The following is a 26843-nucleotide window of genomic DNA, read 5'->3' on the forward strand; positions in this document are numbered from 1 at the left end:
TGTGGGTTAGAAGTTCAAGTGTTCACATGCCACCAAGACCAATGATGTAATTTGCATTCAGTAAAATCTGGAATTAAAAGCTAATCTAAATGGTGAGCATGTAACAAGTCAACTGTTGTAAATGCCCATCTGGTCTACTAAGGTCCTTTTTGGGGAGCAAAATCTGTAGTCCTAACTTTGTCTGGCCTGCATGTGAATGCAGATCCACAGCAATGCCCTTGTTCCTTAACTGCCCTCTGAAAGCCCAGCAAGCCACTTTCACTCCATGCAAAGGGCAGCTGGTGATGGACAACAAATGTTGACCTTGCTAGCGACACCCAAGTCCCATGAAAAAATAACATATTTTTAAAAAAATCTAATCTCTCTTTTAAAGAGGTTGCATGTTTCTGTCACTGGTGCTAGTGTGAAGTGCAGCTCTGACAGCAGTGAATAGGCTCCAAGAGAAGCTGTTCCTGATTGTTCAGCTGTAATTAGACGCTTTGGACAGATTGGTAATAGTTACTTTTGATTTGTTCCATCGATGAATAGGGTTGTGCTAGAGGATGTTCAATTGTAAAATATACGTGCTGTGTTTAACACCACAGCACTAAATTCGGGGAAGGTTAATTATAGCAGTATTGGGCAGAAACTGGAGAAATTAGATTGGGAGTGGCAGTTTGAGGGTAAATCCACATCTGACGTGGTCATCTTTTAAAGATCAATTATTAGCTCCAGCAATAGACAGCTTGACCCCTTTATCATATCATCTGTAAGTACATCAGAGTAATAGAACAGAATGCAGAACATTGTGTTACAGCTACAGAGAAGCATCAGCTTCAATATGAGAGGTCCATTCATAAGTCTGATAACAGCGGGGAAGAAGCTGTCCTTAAATCTGTTGGTACGTATTTTCAAACTTTCATGTCTTCTGCCTAATGGAAGATGCTGGAAGAGAGTATAACTGGGGCAGGATTGTCTTTGATTATGTTATCTCTGGAAACAGGCTATTCAGCCCAACAAGTCTACACCGCCCCTCCAAAGAGCATCCCACCCTGACTGATACCCTTACCCCTGCATTTCACCATGTCTAATGCCCAAATATCCCTGGACACTACGGGCAATTTAGCACGGCCAATCCACCTAGCCTGCACATCTTTGGACTGTGGGAGGAAACCGGAGCACCCGGATGAAACTCGAGCAGACTCTGGGGGAATGTGCAAACTTCACACAAACAGTCACTTGAGGCAGGAATTTGACCCAGGTCCCTGGTGCTGTGAGGCAGCAGTGCTATACCAAGTTGCCATAGCAAGCTGCGATGCATCCAGATAAGATGCTTTCTATGGCACATTTATGAAATTTGGTAAGAGTTATTGTGGACAAGTTGAATTCCCTTAACCTTCTGGGGAAGTAGAGGTATTGGTGCACTAGCTTTACCGTAGCGTTGATCTGATAGACCAGGACGGATTGTTGGTGATATTTACTCCAAGGAACTCAAAGCTCTTAACCATGTCCACCTCCCCACCATTGATACAGATGAGGGCATGTTCTCCACTTTGCTTCCTGAAGTTGATGACCAGCTCCTTCATTTTGCTGACATTTGAGGGAGAGATTGTTGTCTTTACATCATGCCACCAAGCTCTCAATCTCTTTCCTGGACACGGTGGAACTTGCAGTTAAGTAATACATAATTAACATTCATTATTATTCGCATTTAATCTATCTCTTTTGTCGATCACATTATGTAGCTACTGATAGCATTAGCTCAGCTAGTACCAACAAGAAGGATTAGTTGCAGTGAATATACACATAATACATCAATAGACTGGCACCTGGATTATAAGACTGTGAGCAGTGGAGGAATCCATTGCCTCATGTGAGACAGAAGTAGCAGGAAGTATTTAAATATTTAATTGAACATCAGCAATGGCCACAGCCTGAAACAACCTTCAGTTCTGCAAAACTGCAATCGTCCAAAGGAGAAGAATGAAGAAATTTCCTTGGGAGAGGGAGACGGGGAAGGCGATAGCCTAGTGGTATTATCTCTGGGCTGTTAATCCAGAGACGCAGATAATGTGCTAGGGACCTAGGTTCAAATCCTGCCAAGGTAGATGGTGGAATTTGAAATCAATAAATATTGAAGTAAGAGTCTAAAGATGACCATGAATCCATTGTCAATAGTTGGAAAACCCCATCTGGTTCACTCCAGTCCTTTTAGGGAAGGAAACTGCTATCCTTACCTGGTCTGGCCCACATGTGACTCCAGTCCCACAGCAATGTGGTTGATTCTTAACTGCCCTCTGGGCAATTAGGGATGGGCAGTAAATGCTGCCTAGCCAGCAACACTCTCATCCTGTGAATGAATTAAAAACAATTTATATCAGAAATCTGAGTGTCTACCTTTTCAAATATTCCAAAGCCTGTGTTTAAAAAAGACTGTAGGAACCTTAACTGCACTAAGCCTGCCTTTAATAACTGGAATTAGTGGAAAAATATTGGAAAATCAGGTAAGGACCCAGCTGAATCTCAAAAATAGCAAGGTGAAATAATTGTTTAAGAATACTGGTGAAAACTGAGGTTTTTTGTGAAGGAAGAGAAGTTCATTTAAAAAATGGGAAAATAACAATAAGAATCAAATAGTAAGCATAGAACAATTGAAGAGTTATTATTTTGAGTGGAAATATATTCTGATTATTCAACTGAAAACCTTGCTTTAGGAATCATACTCAGTGTGACTTCATTTTTTTTAAAAAAGTAAATTGTAGCAAAATCTCCATAGGAGCACAGAAAGCAATCTTCCAAAGTTCTTGACAGGGCTAAAAATCATGGAGAAGATGGAAATGGTGTGAATAAAATGTGGTTTTGTACGAAACATTAAATTGTGGTCTTCCTTCATTTAGGATATTTCAGTGATATTTAAATCTAATTATCAATGGATGAGGTATGTGTGTTTTTTAAAATTTACTTGTGGGACAGGGGCATCTCTGGCTAGTCAGCATTTATTGCCTGTCTCTGGTTGCCCTTGAGAAGGCGGTAGTGAGATGGGTTGACCCACAATGCCATTAGGGAGGGAATTCCAGGATTTTGATCCAGCTACAGTGTAGGAACAGTGATATATTTCTGAGTCAGGATGATAAGTGGCTTGGATGAGACCATGTAGGTGGTGGTATTTTCACATATCTGCAGCCCTTGCCTTCCAGATGGAAGTAGTCATTGCTTTGGAAGGTGCTGTCCGAGGATCTTTGGTAAATTTCTGTAGTGCAGCTTGTAAATAATGCACATTGCTGCTACTGAGCATAAGTGCTGCAGGGAGTGGATGTTTCTGGATGTGATGCCAATCAAGTGGGCTGCTTTGACCTGATTGGTTTCAAACGTCTTGTGCTGCTGGAGCTGTACTCATCCAGACAACTGGGGAGTATTCCATCACATTTCAGACTTGTGCCTTGTGGATGTTGGAGTTTTGGGGAATCAGGAGGTGAGTTACTCACTACAGTATTCCTAGCATCTGACTTGCTCTTGTAGATGCTTTATGTAGCAAGCCCAGTTGAGTTTGTAGTCGATGGTAACCCCAGTGTTGTTGATAGTAGGGGATTCAGTGATGGTAACACCATTGAATATTAAGGGGTGCTGGTTCCATTTTCTCTTATAGGAGATGGTCGTTGCCTGTCACTTTTTTTGTGGCTCAAATGTTACTTGCCACGTGTCAGCCCAAACCTGGGTATTACCCATATCTCGCTGCATTTGAACATAGGTTGTTTCAGTATCTGAGGAGTTGCGAATGCTGCTGACTGTTGTGCAATCATTGGCAAACATCCCTACCTCTGAGCTTATGACATAGGGAAGGTCACTGATGAAGCAGCTGAAGGTGGTTGGGCTGAGGACACTACCCTGAGGAACTCCTGCAGAGATGTCCTGGAGCTGACATGACTGTCCTCCAACAATCTCAACCGGCTTCCTGTTTGTCAGGTATGAGTACAACCAATGTGTGATTTATTTTTTGTGTGGAGCCCTGTTGGAGTTTTCTGACATGGAATGTGATCCACCAAAATGATTGTCATGATCTCCTGAGTTGATTAGGCTAATTAAAATTCAGTTACTGTAATTTTCTGAGTAAAGGGACTTGGGTGCAAACCACTTGGGTGCAGGAGTGCAGGGCATCACTCAGGCTTTCTAAAATGGAGTGCAATATACCAAACTGACCCTGTGATTTGACCAATGAAAAGTTAGTGACCTATTTAGAATTTTCTGTTTCTTAACACTGCATTAACTATTAGTGAATCACAGAACCCCTGCAGTGTGGGAGAAGGCCATTTGGCCCATAATGTCCACACCGACCCTCTGAAGAGCATTCCACCCAGACCCTCTCCCCTACCCTAACCCTGTAACCCATGGATAATCCACCTAGCCTGCACGCCCCTGGACACTGAGTGATTTAGCGTGGCCATTCCACCTTTGGTCTGCGGAAAGGAATCGGAGCACCCAGACGAAACTCGTGTAGATAGGAGGAGAATGTGCAAACTCCACAGTCATCCGAGGGTGGAATCAAACCCAGGTCCTTGGTGCTGTGAGGCAGCAGGGCTAACCATTGAGCTACTCTGCTGCCCCAAGCTGTAAAGCTCTTGGAACAGTGCTGAGTGCAGGAGTAGTTTAGGGCAACAAATATCAAACAATTTTAAAATTACTGCAGTGTGGAAAGCTGGGAGAGGAGTGTCATTTGCTCCTCCCAAAGGAGGGCTCCTTTCAAGCAACATTTGCAAAAAGTGGAGCAGACTTCAACTGATTTTCCAGTGGACAGGGAGAAAGGTTAAGAAGGTGTAGGAATATCTGTGACAACAACCTGGAACTGTACAGCACTTCTACTGTAACAACCAGATCTTTGAGACTCATCTGATTTTTGGTGCTAATAGCTCTCATTCAATGGAGAAAATCAATACCACAATTTCCATCCAAAGGGCCATCAGGCCAACTAATGCATTACGGCAAAAATAGGATAATTTTGAAAGATGTTGAATGGTTTCAGATTTAATTACAGAAATTCAGGAAATTTCTGAAAAGGTAAGTGCGAAGATATAAATTACAAATTTCAAAAACAACAAAGCTGTTATGGAAAAATGATTGAGCAATTCATCTTCATCATCCAATAGTTAAAGAAATAATTGCAACTTCTGGAAAATGTGTTGTAGAAGATAACAACATTTAATACAATGGAAGTGACTGACTTAAAACACTGAACAGTCAACGCAACAAAAAATTTGGAAAATCCCAGCAACAATTCTGAAGTGATACATTGGAGTCAAGAGACAATAGTTAAATATAGTGACAAAAGAAAAAGGCATTACACCTCCAAACACTTTAAAAATCCCCAAATCCTTCAGACAGAGAATTGGATTTGATTTTATATAGATGATACAGTTCCTGGAATATAAAGTTGCTTCAGGATTACAGTAAAAATTCCAGAAGTACAAGTGAATATATTTCTTTACATTCTAGGCCTGGTTGCAGATGATGTTTTTAAATAATAGAAAAAAGACAGATGTCTTTTGGATAATATTCTAAGAGCACTTGACAATTACTTTACATCAAGTGCCAACTGTGTAACGGAGAGCCAGATTTAACAGGATACAGCTTCCTGGAGAATCTCTTGATAGCAACTGATTAATGATCAGTACATTGTCAGGATTTTGTGTGGATAGTTACTTACAACCTGAACTAATTTGAGAGAATGTTGTTGAAATTTCTGATTCATCTCTTTTCAAATGTTACAATCAAAACCGTCACATTGGAAAGATTAAAGTAAAAGCTGAAGTTCAAACTCTGAAGCTCATCAGACCTTGTCAACTTACTAAAGTACCAAAATAATAAAACATTGTATGATAGACCAACAATAAATAACTTTAAATCCTTTGATTCTAAAAGCTAAATTTCCAGATAGAGTTAAAAAGAAAACAGACAGAGGTTAACATCTTGTTGTAAGCATCTTTTGAAAGAAAACCCATAATACCAGGATATACCTTCATTAGATATGAATCAACTTTTCTGAAAGGTGATTATCCTTCATATGACCCTGATCATACAGGTTATCCATTATCCAGCTACTTTCAAACTTGACGCTGAGGCAAGTGACTCAGAAAACAGAAATTCCTTGGTTCTGAAGAATGGAGCTACAACTGTCTGAGAGGGTATTGCGTAGAGAAGGTAGAATGTGACTCAAAGGAATACAGAGACAAATGCTCTAATGTACACATACATTTCTGCAAAAACCAGCAGTTCTGAGCAGAAATACATGGTTCACTCTTAAAATTGTACAGTACGTTGAAAAACCTCAACCAGGTAGGCAACTAGATAAGTGATCAATGTACCTTTTACTCAACATAAAGACTCCACAGATCCCGGAAGAATGTTTTTGTTTTTTTTGTTTGTTTGTTTATTGAGTCTGTGGCCGAGGTGGGGTGGGGAAGAAGCCACTCAAGATTAATTACAACTCTGATTTGACAAATTGGACAATATTACTGATATTTCACAGGTTTGGTAAAATTATCCAATTGCCTTTCAACCACAGATACAATTTCAAAACCTGAGCATAGGAAATCCTTCATGCCGTATCAACTGGGGCACTGTGGTAAACTCTGAATAGAGTAAATTCAACTGTGTTTTGTGCTGCTTCTTCAAAAAATGTGATCACAGATAATGGGAACTGCAGATGCTGGAGAATCCAAGATAAAAGTGTGAAGCTGGATGAACACAGCAGGCCAAGCAGCATCTCAGGAGCACAAAAGCTGACGTTTCGGGCCTAGACCCTTCATCAGAGAGGGGGATGGGGAGAGGGTTCTGAAATAAATAGGGAGAGAGGGGGAGGTGGCCCAAAAATGGAGAGAAAAGATGATAGGTGGGGAGGGGATAGGTCAGTCCAGGGAAGACCGAGAGGTCAAGGAGGTGGGATGAGGTTAGTAGGTAGGAAATGGAGGTGGGAGGAAGGGATAGGTGAGAGGAAGAACAAAAAAACAGTGGCCAGGTTTACTGTGTGATTGTCACTGTCAGGTTCAGTGTTGACTGAAAATATACAAGCTAGGGTGAAAGGGTCACAAGTGAGGTGTACTTTTAAAACCATGTCAGAAGGGTGAAAGTTCACTCTTTCAGATACACAACCATATTCTCTGGCCTAATTTGAGGAAAATAAGGATCCTCCAATAGATACAGATGTCCACGAGCAGCATTCATTCCAGAAGATGTCCTCAGCAAAGAACATCACAGGAAATCAAAACTCCAAGATTCCACTTGGGATATATGGAACCTGAATATTCCTTCAAGTAGCAGAATTTCAATCCAATCAAGTCATCAGTCATTTATAAAATCAAGGACTTAGTGGTAGAAGTGAGCTGAGGATAGTGATAAACCTACTGTCAATATTTCAAATAATTTTGAGAACGTAACAACCAAAAATGTGCTTTGGAGATATATAAGGCAGTTAGTGTGAAATGTTCACTGGTTTCACAAGATTAAATTTCTGTCCAGTGGGATGTAAGGACAATTTTCTGCAAGGAACTAACCAGCCCTCCATGTGTGTACAGTGCCCCAATGATTAATCTTTCTGGTCAATAGCATAGCTCACATTATTACTTTAGCTTACTCTTAACGTTGAGCCTGATGTCTTATGAAGCAGCCATGTATCTCCAAGTATAATGAAACTAGTTCATAAGTAACATGCTGTAAAAATTTACTGTTTTTGTCAAGATAGACTCCATCCTCTGCCAAAGATGTCACTTGGACGTCCTTTGCCGCTTGGTATCAGTCGCCTAATACTAGCAAGAAGTGTTGGTGATAGTGAATCCATTCATACCATGTTGACTTGCAACTTATGTTTATAAGAAATCTAGACCTTCCTTTTGATTTATTAGCTCCTCCCTGTGCCTGTTTGCTTAAAACTTGCTATAATCTCTACAATCTCTTCTTGCTCCAGCAAGGAATAATCAGCTTGAAACATTAATGCTGTTTCTCTCTCTACAGATGCTGCCAAACAGTTATTTCCAACATTTTTTGTTCGTTCTTCAGATTTTTTGCATTGCAGGATTTTCATTTGTTGCATTGGATTTCTGTTTTTGCATGTTGATAGCATCATTTTGTACTTCACAATTCCTATTTGTTAATATGTAGAAATGTATTTCATAATGAGTCATTTGTGGCCAGATATTCTTGTGTGGGGATTGCACATAAAAATATAAAGACATTCAAGATGACTATCTCCATTATAACGTTATGTCCTTTGTGTTCATTCAGCCTCCAGTTCCATCACTGCCAAAATACAAGCCATCCATGTCAATTCCAGATTGGTTGCGCACAATACAAGGCTACATGAAGCTGCTGCAGTATCCTTTCTGTTTTAACCTTTTTAAAAACTCATTAGTGTCAGTAAACAAGTATAATTTGCAGCGTCCATATGTAAGGCTTTCCTGGGGTTCAAGATTTGATTAAGGTCTCTAACCCTAACTGCTTGTTTCAGTCATTGTTTAATAACTTTATTCTAACCTAATTTTGATAACTGTCTTTGTATTACTGTCTTTTTAACCTGGAGTTCTTTTTAATCAGTAATTACTAAAATTGAATATCTCTCAAAGCTCTTTTAATGCCATTGCAAACCAGGAATCATGAAATTGTTGCATTCTGTATGAGCTATTCCACAAATCTATGTATTTAAAAGTATCTGCTTTATCTGTCTGATTTGAGCTTTGTCTCATTCACCTATTACACCTGTGCTGACTGATTTACATTGGCTCCCAGTCAGGAAATATCTTTATTTTTAACTTTTGCATCCTTGTTTTCTTGTCCCTCCCTCTCTCTCTCTCTGCACCAGCCCCACCAACCTCTAAGATGCCTGAGGTCTAATTCTAGTGGCTTATACATTCCCAATTGCAATTGCTTCCCCATCAGTAACCATGTCTTTAAATGCCTGGGCCCCAAGCTCTGAAATTTCCTCACTGCACCTTTTTCTGCCCCTCCAACTCTCTCTTTTCCACCAACCCCCCCCCCCACCCCCTTTTTAAAACTCTCCGTAAAACTCACCTTGTTGATTTAAGCTTCTGGTCATCTGACCCAATATCTCCTTAAGTAGCCCAGTACCATACTTTGTCTTCTAATACCTCTGTGAAATGCATTGGGATGTTTCATTATATTAAGTGTCAAATAAACATGAATTGTTAATCATTAATTATAAATCATTATTATTATTATTATTAGATTTTAATTATAAAAAATCATTAAAAGAACCGTTGGCATTGATAACCAACAACTATGTAAACTTCTGATAGTTGGAAAGATACGATTGAGTTACTACTTTGCCTTTTAGTCTTTATTGTTGGGTAGATTTAATGCATGTTGTTTACTGAGTAACTTTATTAAATAAGAAGGCTTCTTGGGCGCTAGCTATTAGTTTAATGGAACATAGAGCACATCACACTGTTCTTTGCAAGCTTCTGCTGACTGTTTGCTCATTTCATGTCTTGTTTCAAATTAATTTGGGTTTTATTCAAAATTTAATTTTTACTGACTCATTAATTACAAATATGACCCTCTTCCTTCCTCTCCATGATCTCTCAAAAGCAATCCCTTTGTACAGTTTCCTTCAGTACAGAGCACAAGGAGAACAACTCGGGTTTTGCAAACAAACCAGTCTTGCTGGGATTGATAGGCAAGCTGAGCTGTATTAAGTTTGATCATTTCCTCCTTCCCAGTTTAAGTCTCCGTTGCCAAGGATCTTGTTCACCAGTATTCAGCAACAACAAAGCTCAACATAAAATGATCTCGGAGATTTAAATTTCAGTATCTTGAGTCTTAAAGCCACAGGTACAAACCAGCCTGTATTTTAGTTTTCACAGTAAGCAGGTTTTAAGAATGCTGAACAGATCACGAAAGATTTTCACAATCTTGGCCAACTTTTTTAAGTTCTCATTCTGCCAATCTTGATCTGAGGCCACTTTTTATACTGCTGTTTCAATTTTGTTATCCTGCAGTACACGTTTTTATTTGAAAATCTGCTTGACTTACATTGAGGGCCGAAGGGTCTGTTCTGCGCTATATTATTCTAAAATTGACTGATTTGCTAAAGACTGTAATGTAACTTCTCAGAGCATGGGGTGGTGGGAAGCTACTGTAGGTAGTCAGTCCAAGACATTTCCTTAGCTTAATAAATGACAGATACAATCACACTGGAACCCAGTTCTTTGAGATTAAGAAAATCAGACCTTTGAGTTGGTAAGTAATAACTTGGACTGCTAGGAAGCCTAGTCACACTTCAGTGCAATTTTGGGCTGGGCAAAAATTTTGGAGAATGCATACAATGCTTACTGTTGATTTTATCCTGGATGAAAATGAAATAGGATGAATCAGAATTATCAGACTACAAACCCATTTTTACTTACTGTACTTTGGTTGATGGAAATCCAAGCTAAGCTCAATTGTAAGTCTGGTCAATGGTGATTTGAAAATGTAAGAGATTGATTTTGGTTTTTGTTAAGTAAGCCTATTGAAAGACATGGAGCCAATGCAAGTAGATGCAGGTCCGCTAAGAACCAAGTGAATGCCATAACAGGTTCAAGGTGCTAAGGGTCTACTTGTGTTCCACACTACAAATTGTAATGAAGCAAAAATAATGGGAAAGACTGAAGGAGGGGATGTTGGAAACAGAACAGAATCAGCCCAGATTTGAATTCTTCTGTTTTTCAGAAGATTGCACCTAAGTAATCCTGAGTCTGAGCGGGTTTCCATTCTGGGATGGTAGGGGCAGAGTGAGTGCAGAAGTTGCAGAGTTGAAAGTTTATTTTGACCAACTTGTCAAGCAGATAATAAACTTTAAGAGCAAATGCAGAAGCATCACCATAACTTTTGTAAAAGTTGGATTATTCAGTATTGTTCAATGCTTCACTGTTTATTAATGTCCCAGAATGCAGCAAGGCTCTCTTGATGATGAAATAGAGTTTGAGATGTGACACAAAGCCGGTGATAGTGAATTGGCCACTTGCTTCACACGCTATACAGAAGAAATGTTACGTTATGTTCCAAAGCCCAAAGTAAATGTCACCTCCCTCCCTACTGTACATACTGTATGTGTTTTTTTAATCATTAGGATCCTTGTCGCTTTGAAAAGTGCCCGTGAGGAGGCCTACCTGCCTATTCCAGTACTTGCCTGTTTAATAGTGAAGTGGAAATAACAAATGGTGTTTGTCATGTATAGTGTGCTATGATTTATTATCACTGACCCTTCCCCCTCAATTCATGTTAAACTCAGTTGAAGACTGGTCGCACTCAAGCTTCCTTCTGGTATTTTAGGGTGTCAGAGTTTAGAAGCCACTAGTGTATTTTGGAAATTATAATTCACTCCCTTGATGTAGCGAAACCACCATTTACTCAGATCCGGGTATGTGCAAAGTTGATGGAATTGCAGCAAAACAAACTCCATTCGCAAATGAGGGCTAACATTATTGAAATGTGGCTTGGTCTCCGGTTTCAAACCGACAGCTGCATTGGTCCCATTTTAATAGACAAACTACCCAGAGAATGACCAATGGAAAGTTGCTTGGAACAGCTAAGATTAGCATGTGCCTGACACAGAGCAATTAGGCCAATGAGAGAGAACCTGGGCCTGGTGCTTCCCTGGTTTATTCCTTTTAACCCCAATGTTCCAGTTTTAACCTGTAGCACATGCTGTTGAGGACCTTCATCATGCATGTTGGTCCTAGAGAATTGAGTAGCACGGTGTAGAAGGCTGCCCTTCAACCCATCAAGTTTATGTCAGTTCTTTTAAAGAATCCAGTCAGCCCCCCACTGCCCCTAACCCTTTTGAACTCTTCCTATCTTCAACATCTGGTTGAACACTGAAGTAGATACAGGTTCAGATTGATCTCCAACACAGTGTACTTGCTAAATTGTAATCACTCCTTTTTTGTTGCATTGATCCCAGCTGATAAAATAGAATAGATTAACATAGAATAGAATAGCAATTTATTGTCGAGTATGTATTTTTCCAAAAAAAGTGAGAAATTTTATAAGTTGCCATTCCACAGCAATTGAGAGAAGTCCTATATAAGAAGCAACAAAGTAAAAGTTCATCACAGTTCAATTAACTGCTCCTGCATTTGGGGTACACTGGAAACTTCCATGCAGGACCGTGCTGCAACAGCAATGCTGGAACTAGACCTCCATGCTGGGCCGTTGGAAGACCTGGAAGCCGCCTACAAAGCAAGATCGAGACCTCCACACTAAGAAGAAACCTCTGCTCTGGGACTAGACCTTCTGGATGCATCTGATCCCAAAGTGAAACCTGGCTTGATAGATCATAAGTTTAATTTTTGCAGTTCGCTGACGTGCTTGTTAGTCACAATGAAAATAATGCCAACATCAAGAGTTCAATTCCTGTAGACCCCAGTCATTCACAACTTACAGATGATTTGGATGAGGGAACAAAATGTTACATGTCCAAGTTTGTGGTGACACCAAGTTGGATGGGAGGGTGAACTGTGAGGTTATAGAAATCCTTCAGCATGATCTTGACAGGTTGAGTGAGTGGGCAAGTTAATGGCAGATGCAATAAAATTTGGATAAATGAAGTTCTTTACTTCGGGAGCAAAAACAAGAAGACAGATTATTACCAGAGAGGCTATAAATTGGGAGAGGGGTATGTGCAGCAGGACCTGGGTGTCCTTGTGCACCAGTCGCTGATGGTAAGCATGCAGGTGCAGAAGGTAGTAAAGAAGACAAATAGTATGTTGGCCTTCATTGTGAGAGGCTTTGAGTACAGGGGCAGGGATGTGTTGTTGTAGTTATACAAGGCCTTTGGTGAGACCACACCTAGGATATTGTGTGCAGTTTAGGTTTCCTTTTCTGAGGAAGGACGGTCCTGCTCTCAAGGGAGTGCAGCAAAGGTTTACCAGGCTGATTCCGGGGATGGTGAGTCTGATGTATGAGGAGAGATTGTTGAGGTTGGGATTGTTTTCACTGGAGTTCAGATGAATGAGAGGGTATCTCAACTTCTAAAATTCTAACAGGATTGGACAGGGTAGATGCAGGGAGGATGTTCCCAATGGTGGGTGTGTCCAGAACCAGGGAACATAGTATGAGGATTCGGGGTAGATGATTTAGAATGGAGATGAAGAGACATTTTTTTATACTGAGTGGTGAGCTGATGGAGTTCATTACCACAGGAAGTAGTTGATGCCAAAACATTGAATGTATTCAACAGGTGACTAGATATAGCACTTTGGGCAGATATGATCAAATGTTATTGGTGAGAAAGCAGGATTAGGCTATTGAGTTGGACCATCAGCCATGATCATGAATAATGGCAGAGCAGCCTTGAAGGGCCGAGTGGCCTCTTCCTGCTCCTATCTTCTATGTTTCTATGTACCAGCTAAGGTTACCATGAAGGACTGTCCTTCTCAACCTTTCCCCTGCCTGAGGTTTGCTGACCCTCATGTTAAACCACCACCTGCCATGTCTCTCTAATTGAGACGTTAGCCCTAGCCCTGTGAACGAGTTGAACTGTGGCAACTTTACCCAAGTTAGTCACTGAGCAAGGTTCTCATAACATGGGAACAAGTTTATTTCATGAAAGTTTTTTTATTTCATTAAAAAAAATCAAAGCCATGTACGTCAGTTTGAAAAGATCTTAACGTACACCGTCAAAAACTTAGATCCTCCCTTTGCTCCAACACATGTTCAGTCACAGAGAAATATCACTGCTATCTTACATAACTGACCATGTCAGCAGGAAAACTCAAAACAGTTTTACAATTTCCTCTGTGCGCTGAGAACCTGAACAGTTTTAGATAAACACAAATCCTTTTGCTAAAGAAGGGTGAAGCATGGTGAAACTGTTCATCTTCTAGCATGAAACTGAAACCTGACGCTGCTGAACTGAACTCTAACCAGTTTACTAGAGACGCCAAAACATTTGTCTTTCTGCATGTCACAAACAATCAGTAGAATCGCTTTATCAATTAATATCACAGGTATCTGGCTAGAAACTTAAGTTACATGCTTTCTTAGAAATGAAGTATTCAGGTCACTTATTTTCAAATGACTTATTGACTTCTTTAATAAAAAGTTACCTTTACAAAACTGAAACCCATCTGTTTTGTTTAAAACAAAAAAAATCCAAATTCCCAAATGATGATTTTATTTTCATCACAGTGGAAAGAATTTTCATTGTGCCCTCTATGGGTTTGCCATACTGCTGTAGGCGAAATTACTTAAATGCGGGAATTGCACCTCTCATTGGGGAAGATGTCCTACCCTTAGGGGCTAATGTCAAACCTATTGCCCATTATTGAAGCACTCCAGTTCATACAGTGCAAGTGTATTCTATTTATCAAGCTGGCTGCTCCAGCAATGCATTGAGCTCAGTAGTGGATGCTGCTGATTTGTTGCAGGCAGGCTCATGAAAACGACAACATTAATGGATCCTGGAGTGAAGCAAGTCCAGGCAATTGGGTTTGGGTTACTTTGTAAATCTTAGCGAATAGATGGCTGGGATTAGGATGTCGGTTTTTTCATAACAGTTGCATGGAAAGGAAGTGGAGTACTGTCTTCAGGAGGAGTATTCCCAATGCACCTTTAAAGTTAGAATCTTCCATTTTTATCCTCACTTATCTAGATTTCTATGAAACTCTACGTCTGCTCCTGTTCAGCTGCCCACATCAGTAAACTCAATTGATCCTTTTTACATATGATACTAATTCTAGGGATTATTGGGATGATCTCAAATATAGTGTGAAGGTGATGGGCTAGCCACCCAATCTATATTATGGCCCACCTACCGAAAGCGTACATCGTAGAGGCGCTGTTATCTAGCCCATATTCACATTAAGATTGAGTTGATTTTATATGTTCAGCCATGCACCTTTGGTTTTGACTCTCTGCCTCACTTTATAAAGAGCATTGGAAACATATACTGAATCATGCTGAGACCTGTGATGATGGCTTTGTCAGACAATTGCATACAACTTGGTTGTTCATACTGCTTTTTTGAAACTGATGCTATGCCAATGTCAAAATTATTTTTTTTGAGGGGTCTTCTTAAGAATTTCTCAAGGTATACTTTTTGATTTTTCAGGAGTTTTTGGTTTAAAGGGCTACTTCTATCATTCTCATTAGATAATTTATTACATGATGCCATCATGAATTTATTATGGCCGTCTATATTTGTGTTGACATACAGGTTATTTGGACTTTAATCTCTGAAGACATAAACAACATTCAGGTTTGGGCTAATTAGGTGACAAGTAATATTGTGGCACGCAAATAAAAAGTGAGAATCCAACATTGACATCCCTAGAGGCCTGAAACTGAATGGGATCAGCCTTATAAATCCTGACTATAGGAGCAGGTTTGGAGTTTGGGAATTCTTTGTGAATAACTCTATTGTTGTGTTCCCAGTACCTGTTCACCATCTACTAGATACTAGTTAGTACACTGTCATAGGCTTATTGAGTCACAGAGCTGTAAAGCCTGGAAACAGACCATTCAATCCAAATGTCCATTCCGTTCACATAGCCTAAATTAATCTAGTCCCATGCTGGTCCACGTCCCTCTTTAAATCCATCCTGTTCATTTACCCATCTAGGTGTCTTTTTAAAAGTTGTATTTGTACCAGCCTCCTCCTCCACCTTCTCTGGCAGCTCATTCCATACATGCACCACCCTCTTTATGAAAACATTGCTCCTTTGGTCCCTTTTTAAATCTTTCTCCTCTCACCTTAAACCTATGCCCTTTAGTCTTGCCATCCTTGACCCTGGGGAAAAGATTTTGGCTATTCACCCTATCCATGGCCCTTGTGATTTTATAAACCTCTGTAAAGCCACCCCTAAACACCCTCCAGCGAAAATAGCCCCAGCCAATTCAGACTCTCCGTGTAGCACAAACCCTCCAAGCCTAGCAACCTCCTTTGTAAATTTTTTTTTCTTAATCCTTCCAAGTTTCACAACATTCTTCCTGTAGCAGGACCAGAATGGAACGCAGTATTCCAGGAGTAACCTAATGAGTGTTCTGTAAAGCCACAGCATGAACTCCCAACTACTGTACTTTGCTGTGACCAATTAAGCGAGCGTACCAAATACCACCTTCCCTATCCTGTCGACCTGTAACTCCACTTTCAAGGAACTGTGAACCTGCACTCCAAGATCTTTGTTCAGTAACACACCCCATGACCTTACCAGTAAGTGTACAAGCACTGCTCTGATTTATCTTTCTAAAATGCATCACCTCTCACTTATGTAAATTAAACTCCATCTGCCACTCTTCAGCCCATTGGCCCGTGTGATCAAGGTCCTATTGAACTCTAAGGTAACCTTCTTGGCTATCCACTTCACCACCAATTTTGCTGTCATCTGCAAACTTACTATGTTCGCATCCAAATCATTTATATAAATATGATGAAAAGCGGTGGACTCTGCTACGATCCTCGTGGCATACTGCTGGTCACAGGCCTCCAGTCTGTAAAGCAACCCTCCACTACCACCCTCTGTCTCCTGCCATTTGAGCCAATTCTGATCCAAATAGCTAGTTCTCCCTGTATTCCATGTGATCTAATCTTGCTAACCATTCTACCATGTGGAACCTTTGTTGAACACCTTCCTGAAGCCCATATTGATCATATCCACTGCTCTGCCTTCATCAGTCCTCTTTTTGTTACTTCTTCAAAAACACTCAATCAAGTTAGTGAAAGACAATTTCCCCATTCACAAAGCTGTGTCAACTATCACTAATCTGTCCTTGCCTTTCCAAATACATGTAAATCCTGTCCTTCAGAATTCCCTCCAACAACTCACCCACCACTAATGTGAGACAGTGTATAGTTCTCTAGCTTTACCTTACCATCTTTTTTAAATAGTGGCACCGCATTAGCCAACCCTCCAGTCTTCTGACACCTCACCTGCGGCTATCAGTGATACAAATATCTCAGCAAGGAGCCCAGCAATCACTTCCCTTAGCTTCTCACAGAGTTTTAGGGTACACCTGATCGGGTCCCAGGGATTTATCCACCTTTATGCGTGATTGAATACATGCCATTTGGCTGGATGAGTGCCGCTCTAGTAACATCTAAGAAGCTTGACACGATCCAGGACATAGCCTGTTTGATTGGCATCTCATCCGCCACAGTAAACATTCATTCCCTCCACCACCAACATAGTGGCAGCAGCATGTACTGTCTGTAAAATACACTGCAACCATTCACCAAGAGCCCCATCGAAATCCACAATGTTTACCACTTCAAAATATAAAGACAGCCAATGCATGGCAAAGTCTCCACCTGCAGGTTTCCCTGCAAGTTATGTTGCCATTACTTCGTTGTCTTTCAGGGTAAAAATCCTAGAATTTCAAATGTCACCTCTGAGAACTGAGAGTGAACTCCAGCACTTCAATGAGGGGCTCACCATAACATTCTTGAGGGCAGTTAGTATCAAATAATGAATTTGGGCTTTACCAGAGACATCGATATAACTAAATAAAAGAAATGTATCACTAGATTAATAGTAATTAAATTTTCTTCATGCAGTGGAACACTAATATTGAATAGGGTAATATATAATTCTTCAGTGTAACACAAATTTATTATCCAGTATGGGACATTAATATTTAATACCATATGACAGTAATATAAGTAAATCCACAAACATTCAACATCCAAGATTATTACAAGGAAAGCCAATCATGACTTCACCCTAGTTTCCAGCAGGGAAGCTGCACAATAGGAGGTCTGGATGGGAGATAGGATATTCCAATAAGAGAATTAGAATCCTATGGGCGCAGCCTCCTACTGGGATCACTGAATTGTGCACATTATCACGTTAACTGTGTTACTGTGTGAAAGCTTGCAGAGGTGATGGAAACCATGGCCTTTGACTGGAGATCTGGTCACCCCTTTATTGAACTGAATTCACGTTTTGTCACATGTACTCACATAAGTACAGTAAAAAATCTAGAAGTCGCCACTTACGGCACCATCTTAGGTACAAGAGTGCCTCGGTACAGATCCTAGAGTACAAATTCTTAAGAAAAAAGATTAGAAAAGAAAGTCTAGCATTTCAAATCTTCAAAAGAACAAAATCAGCAATAAATTAGAAAAAGAAATAAAACATTCCGATTAACAGTCTGTCCCCAATAATATAATGTAAAGAAAAGAAATTTTAAAAAAAATTAAGGCAAAGTTAATTTGAGCCATTTCACAGCTCTGGGCTCGAGAACCCAATCACCCCCAGCATTGGAATCCAGGGATGGACCCACCACCATGCTGAAGAAAACCATGCACAAAGTCGCAGACTGACTGAAGCTGCCAGAATGAGACCCAGAACAACATCGACAAAGAGAGCTGCTGAATCCACTAAAGCGGAAATCCTGCCACATCTTATTCCACCTGGACACTCAGCAGTCCAGTGGCAGAGCTTTAACCTGGCTGCAGAGATTGGCTAGCCAGATGCCAGTGGCTTTGTTGAACATCACTGCCACTGGGAAAGCTGTGCATGTAGCTGGGTACAAGACTGATCTGCGGTCTAGGATCACTCCTGGCCCCCAGGCCAGAGGTGAGTGACGGTGGGAGGTTAAATCATAGATGAAGTTGTGGGATAGGAAGTCATCAGAGGGCAAGGAGGTGGCACAATGCCATATTCTTCTATCAGGCACTAACTTTGAACGAGGCATCATTGCTGGGGGCCTGCAAACAACCCCATGTGCTACAGATGTGACAAGCCCTTGTGCCCACCATTGGGTTAATACCATCCATGGTAGGGTGAGGCCCTTAATTGGACAATTGTTGCCCACTTAACCACTTCAATTGATATTGAAGCATGAAAGTCATCAATGGACTATCTCTCCAAAGACTTGATCAGAATGGAAACTGGAAGGTGATGTTGTCCCCACCAACATGTTCCCATTGATTCAAATGCTCGCTGTAATGCAAATCCATTGCAAATGAGAACATATGAAAGTAACAAAATGTGAAGTCCTATCAAGTGCACAAGGTCACAGGTCTGGTAGTTTTCCCTAACTACCAATGTTATACAAGATGTGATGCATGCTTTGTAGTAAATGTAATTGTTTTATTTACTTATTGATTAGATAATATAATTTCACCAGCTTGTTTAATCAAATCCATTATTATTCATTGAGAAACATAAGCAACAAGTGAAACCAAACTTTATTGTCTGATAAACCAGCCCATATGATTTTGAATTCTTGAAAAGTTGGGGTGGGTGTGTGTGTGTGTGTGTCATACATTATGGCCCTGTGTGTGTGTGGCGGGGGGGGGGGGGGGGGGGGGTGCAGTGGGGGTTGAGGGCAGAAGGTTTAGGGATGGGCAATTAATGCTGCTGAGCCAGTGACGCCCTCATCCTGCGAATGAACAAAGAAAAAAAAAATCCAAGAGCACGCTTTTGCCTAATTTACTCATTACCTCCTCCAAAGAATTCTAACAGGCTTTTCAGGCATGACTTGCCCTTCATGAAGCAGTGCTGATTCAGGGGTATTTTACCTTGCAGTTCTGAGTGCTCTGCAACCTCATTCTTAACAATGGACTCTAAAACCAATGACTGAGGCCAGGCTAATGTAATGGAGTGTTACATTCGCCATTTTCCAGTCCTATGGGATCCTCGCTGACTTCAGTAATTCCAGTAACTCCAATACCTCCACAAAGTCCTCAGAACCCTGGAGTGTGGTCCATCCACGCTGTGATTTATCCACCTACAAATCTTTCAGCTTCCCCAGAACCTTTCCCTTAGTGATGGCCACCACACTAACCTCTGTTTCAACTCTCTTGAAGCTTTGGCTTCCACCATGAAGATTGATGCAAAGTACCTATTCAGTTCCTGTGCCATTTTCTTTGTTCCCCATCACTACTTCTCCAGCCTCATTTTCCAGTGGTCCTACGTCTAACCTTGCCTCTCATATCTTTTAAAGAAATCTAAAAAATCCCTTGCGATCTTCTGTGATATTATTAGCTAGCTTATTCTCATATTTCATTACTTTTCTAGTTATCCCCTGTTGGTTTTTAAAGGTATCCCAATGCTCTGGCTACTTGCTAATCTTCACCACATTGTTTTATTTTTCTGTTGCTTTAATGCTATCCCTGACTTCCCTTGTCAGCCATGATTGCCTTGTCCTCCTCTTAGTATGTTTCTTTTTCCTTGGGATGAATTTCTGCTTGGCCTCCTGAATTACCCCCCAGAAACTCCCTGCTCCACCATCTTCCCTTCTAGGCTCCCCCTCCAGTTAACTCTGGCCAGCTCCTCCCTCATATCTTCGTAGTTACCTTTTACTCAATTGTAATAGCATTACATCTGATTCCAGTTTATCCCCCTCAAGCTGCAGGGTGAATTCTATCACATTATGGTCACTGCCCACTAGAGGCTCCTTCATCTTAAGCTCCCTCATCAAGTCTGCCTCATTGTGTCACCAAATCCAGAATTGCCAAATTTCCTAGTGGGCTCTACCACAAGCAGTTACAAAACAAAAATCTCGTAGACACTTCATAATTTCCTTTTCTTGAGATCCTCTACAAACCTGGATTTCCCAATCTGAAGTCACCCATGACTGCTATAATAGTGCCTTCCTCAAATGCCTTTTCTTCCTCCTGACTTATTTTCCGTTTTATGCTCCAACTACTGCTAGCAAGCCTGTATGTAACTTCTTTTCTTTGTGGTTCCTCAACTCTACCTGACCCTAAGAAGGAGCAAATTACTGCAGATGCTGGAACGGTCTGATTAAGAGTCATCTAGACTTGAAACGTTAGCTTGCTTGACTTGCTGTGATCTCTAACTGACTCTATATCACTTCTTGCTGTCAATTTAATTTAGTTTCATTTCTTACTAACAAGGCAATCCTATTCCCTCTTCCCCTCTGCCTGTTGTTTTGATATGATACATATCCTTGAATACTTAGTTCCCAGTCTTATTCCCCTTACAGCAATGTCTCTGTGGTACCCATGACATCATACCTGCAAATTTCAATCTGTGCTACAAGCTCATTCCATTGTTTCATATTCTGTGCACATTTTATTACAACACTCCGTTTTGATCACCCCCCTTCTCATATTTGTCTTCAGATCTGCTGTGCTTGAAATTAGATTCCTGATCCTTTCATACACTATGTCCTAACACTTGTTCTGGAAATGTTAATAACCTCTCCTGAGTCTTTGTGCAACCTTCACCCCCAGCCTTAACTAGTTTAAACTCCTTGTGACCTCGATTTACCTTGATTTGCACCATCAGTCTGTCTGACATCTTCCAAATGTTTTGTCTATGAAGAGGCAAAGTCTTTAAGTTTATTCTATTATTGAGTTTCCCTACACTTTTATGGTCCTTTGGTGCAATTTGACATTCACACAACTGACCTCTTTCGTTTTCTCGACAATCAACTTATCACTAACCAGCAATCCCACCTTCTCCTTTTATCTTTGATATTATAATTTTCCATACAGCTGAACCCACTCCCCCACTCTTCAGTTTAAAACCTCATCTGCAGCCCTGGTAATGCAATTCGCAAGGGCTCTGTTCCCAGCAAGTGGAGCCTATCCCATTGGAACAGCTCCTGCCTTCCTCAATACTGGTGCCAAAGTCCCATGATTTTGAACCCATTTCTCCCACACCAATCTTTGAGCTATGCAATTACCTCCTTTTAATGCTAATTAGCTCACAGCTCAGGTAATATTCTGGAGATTAACACCACTTTGGTTCTTTTTTTTAATTTAGCCCCGAGCTGCTCATACTCCCTCAGCAGAACCTCTTTCCTGTTTTCACCTACGTTATTGGTACCTATATGGACCATGACAACTGGATTTCACTCCAAGTTCCTCTGCAGCCCAGATGATATATCCTGAACTGGGTACCAGACAGACAGTGCAGCCTTCAAGACTCTTGATCCTGGCTGCAAAGAACAATATCAATTCTTCTGACTCTACTAGCCATGGTTAAAATTATATATTTTTCTTCAACTCCCCCTGCTCCCCGAATTGCTCCCCGTACTACGGTGCTGTGATCAGTTTGCTCATCCACCCTACAGCCCCCTCTCTCATCTACATAGGGAGCAAGAATTTCAAACCTGTTAGACAAGCTCAGGGCTGAGGTTCCTTCAGCACTACCTCCTGGATCCCCTACCTTCCTCCTTCATAATCACACCTTGCTGTCCCTGACCACTGACTGAAATTTGAAGCAGTTAATCTAAAGGGTGTGACTGCCTCCTGAAACACAGCGTCCAGGTAACTCTTCCCCTCCCTGGTGTGTTGCAGTGTTCAAAGCTGAGACTCCAGCTCGTTACCTCCGAGCCAGAGTTCCTGAAGTAACCAACGGATGTGGACCCTATGAATTGCAATGGAGTCCACGAGCTCCCACATCATACAGGTACAACACACTGTCTGGCTATGCAGCTCTGTTTTATTTACATAGTTCTTAATTTGTCTTTTAAAATATTTCCAAGATTTACCTTCAATCTGAAAGTAATGTATAACAGAAAGTCAAATTAGCAACTATTACCACCCAATGAATTTATGGTTTTCCTGTGATGTCATTCTTTGTGCTCAAATCCCCGATCCTGGGCGCATCCTGTTTAAAAAGACCTTACAAACTATGAACCAAAAAAGCAAACAAAAGCACCCTTTCCCATCTGCACTAAATTCCCATGCCGTCTCCAAAGTCCCCAAACTATATACTCACTCAGACTGTGTCTCACTCCAGATGTGATCCCTCCTTCCTGACCACGTAGAGCTTATTGATCTAAATTTTGTGAGTTTGTATTTTACTGGGTACTGTGTTAATTTCTGTTAAGAACAAGGTTCACGCAACACACTTGATACATCAAGTGATCATTTATTAATATTTTTAATGTGGTTATTCTGAAGCTTTATGATGCACAAACACTTTTCAAAATTCGTGTGTTAGTGTTTTTGAGAGAAATTAGGGGAAGAGATGGTTTGTCTGGCTTGTAAATTGCATCAGTGCTATTTTGAAATTTGTGGTGTGGCTTCATCTCTTGAATTGATGATTAGCTGGTGTTTTGCAGTTCCTTAGTTTTAATTAAACACGTTACATTTTACTGTGAAAACATGATTAAACCACTTATTCTGAGGGGAAGCAGTGAAAGCTTTGAGCATAACTGACTTGCTAGAGGAATGTGTGAGACCGTGCATTCTTAAAGCTTTACACTTTTTCAGTTTACCGTAATTGTACGTATTTAAATATTTTATCTGCATCAGGCTACAGTGGGCCAAAACTTTCTGGCCTTCCTGGTGTATTTGTGCCATAACTGTAGGAAGGGTGTGACAGAAGGGTCGTAAATTAGCCTGAAATGTCAGAGTACGAATTTCCGTGGAGCCTGTTGCCCAGACAAGGTGAGCAATGTCAGGATGGGCAAGTGACTGAGGCTACAATTCCCTGCAGCCAGAGCTTGGGAAATGCTGTGAAGGATGTTGGAACCCACATTCCCAATTGTGGAATGACATCCATAATTAGTTAACCTTGTCTTTGTTTGTTTGATTGCAGTTTTACTTGGCGCTACAAGTGTCAACTAGTAACATCCCGTGAAAAACCAGGGATCTGCACCTTCAGTCAATAGAAACCAACAGTGCAGCTCCTTAACCAATCAGATTGAAGGAATCTGAAATGCTCAGAACAGTGACAAATAAACAAAACTAATTTAGGGTGCGTGAATTCAACATTGCAGCAGATTCAGAAAGAGAAATAAAGAGAAGGATGGCATTTTGCTGAAAACGTGTTTCAGTAGATTTTCATCTTGCACTCTATCAGTAGAAATACCAACTTTCAAACTTCAGACAGGTTAAGGGGGCGGGATAAGGTTATTAGGTAGAAGATGGGGGTGGGGCTTGAGGTGGGAGGAAGGACAGGTTGGGGAGGCAGGGGCGAACTGGGCTGATTTTGGGATGCTGTCGCAGGAGGGGAGATTTTGAAGCTTGTGAAGTGCACATTGATACCATTGGGCTGCAGGGTTCCCAAGCGGAATATGAGTTGCTGTTCCTGCAACCATCGGGTAGCATCATTGTGGCACTGCAGGAGGCCCAGGATGGACATGTCATCTGCAGAATGGGAGGGGCAGTCGAAATGATTCGCGACTGGGAGGTGCAGTTGTTTATTGTGAACTAAGCGTAGGTGTTCTGCAAAGCCGTTCCCAAGCCTCCACTTGGTTTCCCCAATGTAGAGGAGGCTACAACGGGTACAGCGAATACAGTATACCACATTGGTAGTAGGTGCAGGTGAATAACTGCTTAATGTGGAAAGTCTTCATGGGGCCTGGGATGGGGGTGGGGGTGGGGGTAGGGGTGCGGGGGATTCTAGGGGCAGGTGTAGCACTTCCTGCGGTTGCAGGGAAAAGTGCTGGCTTTGGTGGGGCTGGAGGGGAGTGTGAAGCAGACAAGGGAGTCATGGTGAGAGTTGTCCATCCAGAAAGCAGTTAAGGGTGGGGAGGGAAAAATATCTTTGGTATCAGATTGTAGATGGCGGAAGTGTCAGAGGATGATGCGTTGGCTCTGGAGGTTGGTGGGGTGGTACGTGAGGACGAGGGGGATTCTGTTTTGGTTGTTATTGTGGGGACAGGGTGTGAGGGATGAGTTTCAGGAAATGCGGGAGACACGGTCGAGGGCGTTCTCGACCACTGATGGGGGGAAGTTGTGGTCCTTGAAAAACGAGGACATCCGAGATGTACGGGAGTGGAATGCCTCATCCTGGGAGCAGATGTGGCGGAGGCAAAGAAATTGGGAATGGGGAATGGCATTTTTTTTTGCAGGAAGGTGGGTGGGAGGAGGTGTATTCTAGGTAGCTGTGGGAGTCGGTGGGCTTGAAATGGATACCAGTTTCCAGATGGTTGCTGGAGATGGAGACAGATGGGTCCAGGCAGGAGAGAGAGATATTAGAGATGGTCCAGGTGAACTTGAGGTTGCGGTGGAAGGTGTTGAAGTGGATGAACTGTTCGAGCTCCTCGTGGGAACGAGGGGCAGTGCCGATACAGTCATCAATGTAACGGAGGAAGAGGTGGCGTTTAGGGCCAGTGTAGGTACAGATGAGGGATTGTTCCACGTAACCTACAAAGAGGCAGGCATAGCTTGGGCCCATGCGGGTACCCATGGCCACCCCCTTTGTAGGAAGTGGGAGGAATTGAAAGAGAAGTTGGAGAGTGAGGACAAGCTCAGCTAAGCGGAGGAGGGTGTTATTGGAAGGGGATGGGTCAGGCCTGCGGGACAGGAAGAAGTGGAGGGCCTTTAGGCCATCTGTATGGGGAATGCAGGTGTATAGGGACTGGACGTCCGTGGTAAATTTGTGGTGTTGGGGACCAGGGAATTGGAATTTCTGGAGGAGGTGGAGGACATGGGTGGTGTCACAGACATAGGTAGGGAGTTCTTGCAGCAAAGTTTGGGGTTTTGGGAGGTGGAGGAAGCCCATTTTGTGTGGTAGGCACCAGTAAGTTTACTGTACTTAGGGTTTTTTGAGTCCAATAAAGCTGAGTAGAATTGAGTTCAGGTTGTGGATCCTACGAAGAGTTAAACTGGAGAGGTCCTTTTGCGGGTCTGGGAGAGGGAGGCTCTGAGCTTGGGTAGGCTTGAGTGCCATCAGATGCCGACACATTGCTGTGACTGTGTGTTTCAGGAGCTGCAGGGAGAAACGCTTCTGAATGTAGACATTGTCTACATATCAAGTTTAAAATAATTTTGCAGTTTATTTATACTGTGTGTCTAGAAGTTAATCCTGGTAATTTCTTTGCTGAACCAGTGACTTACAGCATTTGAGGAAAAGAATGTTTCATAACAAAGACATGAAACTCGGTACCAAGCTTGTGGTCTCCAGTGTAACAGTGTTTCCTGCTCTTCCCTATGAGTCAGAGACAGACAATGTACAGCAGACACCTCAAATCCTTTGAAATGTTACCAGTGCTACCTCTGTAACCTATCCCAGGGCAACATCGACAGTATCGAAGTACTGGTTATCATCAGCTGCACTGGGAGGCCACCTCGTCTGCATTTTGACACGATTCCCCAATTGATCTCTCTCCTTTATTGGGTGGAATGGTGGCATTGTGCCAGGGCCAGGGAGCTGGGTTCAATTCTAACCTCGGGCGACTGTCTGCGTGGCAAGTTGACCCCCTCACCCCCCGACCTCTGAAAACCAAAACCGAAAAACCCAAAGAGAAGCACCCCATAGTCTGTAAAAGGAGTGTGAAAAGTTGTGTGACATGTTTGAATAGTGAAATAAAATAAATCCCTGATACTCACTTGCTTTAAAATCATCAAGCAACAATTCATTCTTCTAATACTAACTATGAACAAATTAACTAAACTATTAACAAACTAAATAAACCCCTTTTAACTACAAACTATTTCTGAATGAAGCAGGATTCTAATGGTATGCTATTCCAAAAAATACAAGTCCCACTTTTATTAAAATAATTTAGCCTCTCAATTTTTTTAGCCAGATTACAAATCTTCTGTAATGTTTTCTGCCTTCTCTGTTGATTCTTCTGTCAGGAATGCCTTCTCTGCTGATTCTCCTTTCAGGAATATTAACTAGTTGAGCCATTGGTACCATTGTTGTTTGGCTGGTGCTGTCTCTAAGTCATAGCTGAAGCAGTGAGAGCCAGTGATTCTCTCTTGAGAGCTAAGGTCTGTTAGCTCTGGTGGATGGCAGCCAGTTCTGGGGTCTTTGATCAATGGTGCCCTGCGTTTTGTACCCTCGGACATATCAATTTTTTTTTACAACAAGATTCATCTTATGTTGTCAGACTTGGGTTTCATAGACTTTTAATTATTTAAGTACCTGGTTCAAATTGACTGGCTAAATTCAGAAGTCTTTTGTCTTGGTTACTGTACAGCCTTTCAATACAAATGTTTC

The 26843-nt window shown here is 41.5% G+C and overlaps 1 protein-coding gene across 1 annotated transcript in view; it reads left to right on the forward strand.

Moving 5' to 3' along the window:
- Positions 1-26843, forward strand: part of vash2 (vasohibin 2) — a 151352-nt gene that overhangs the window by 14304 nt on the left and 110205 nt on the right. The window contains exons 2-3 of the mRNA XM_048536837.2: positions 8251-8339; positions 10165-10221. Of these exons, the coding sequence (XP_048392794.1) occupies positions 8251-8339; positions 10165-10221 (146 nt within the window). The remainder of the gene's footprint in view (positions 1-8250; positions 8340-10164; positions 10222-26843) is intronic.

The sequence above is a fragment of the Stegostoma tigrinum genome, chromosome 9, assembly GCF_030684315.1.
Source record: "Stegostoma tigrinum isolate sSteTig4 chromosome 9, sSteTig4.hap1, whole genome shotgun sequence".
Classification (NCBI taxonomy): Eukaryota; Metazoa; Chordata; class Chondrichthyes; order Orectolobiformes; family Stegostomatidae; genus Stegostoma; species Stegostoma tigrinum.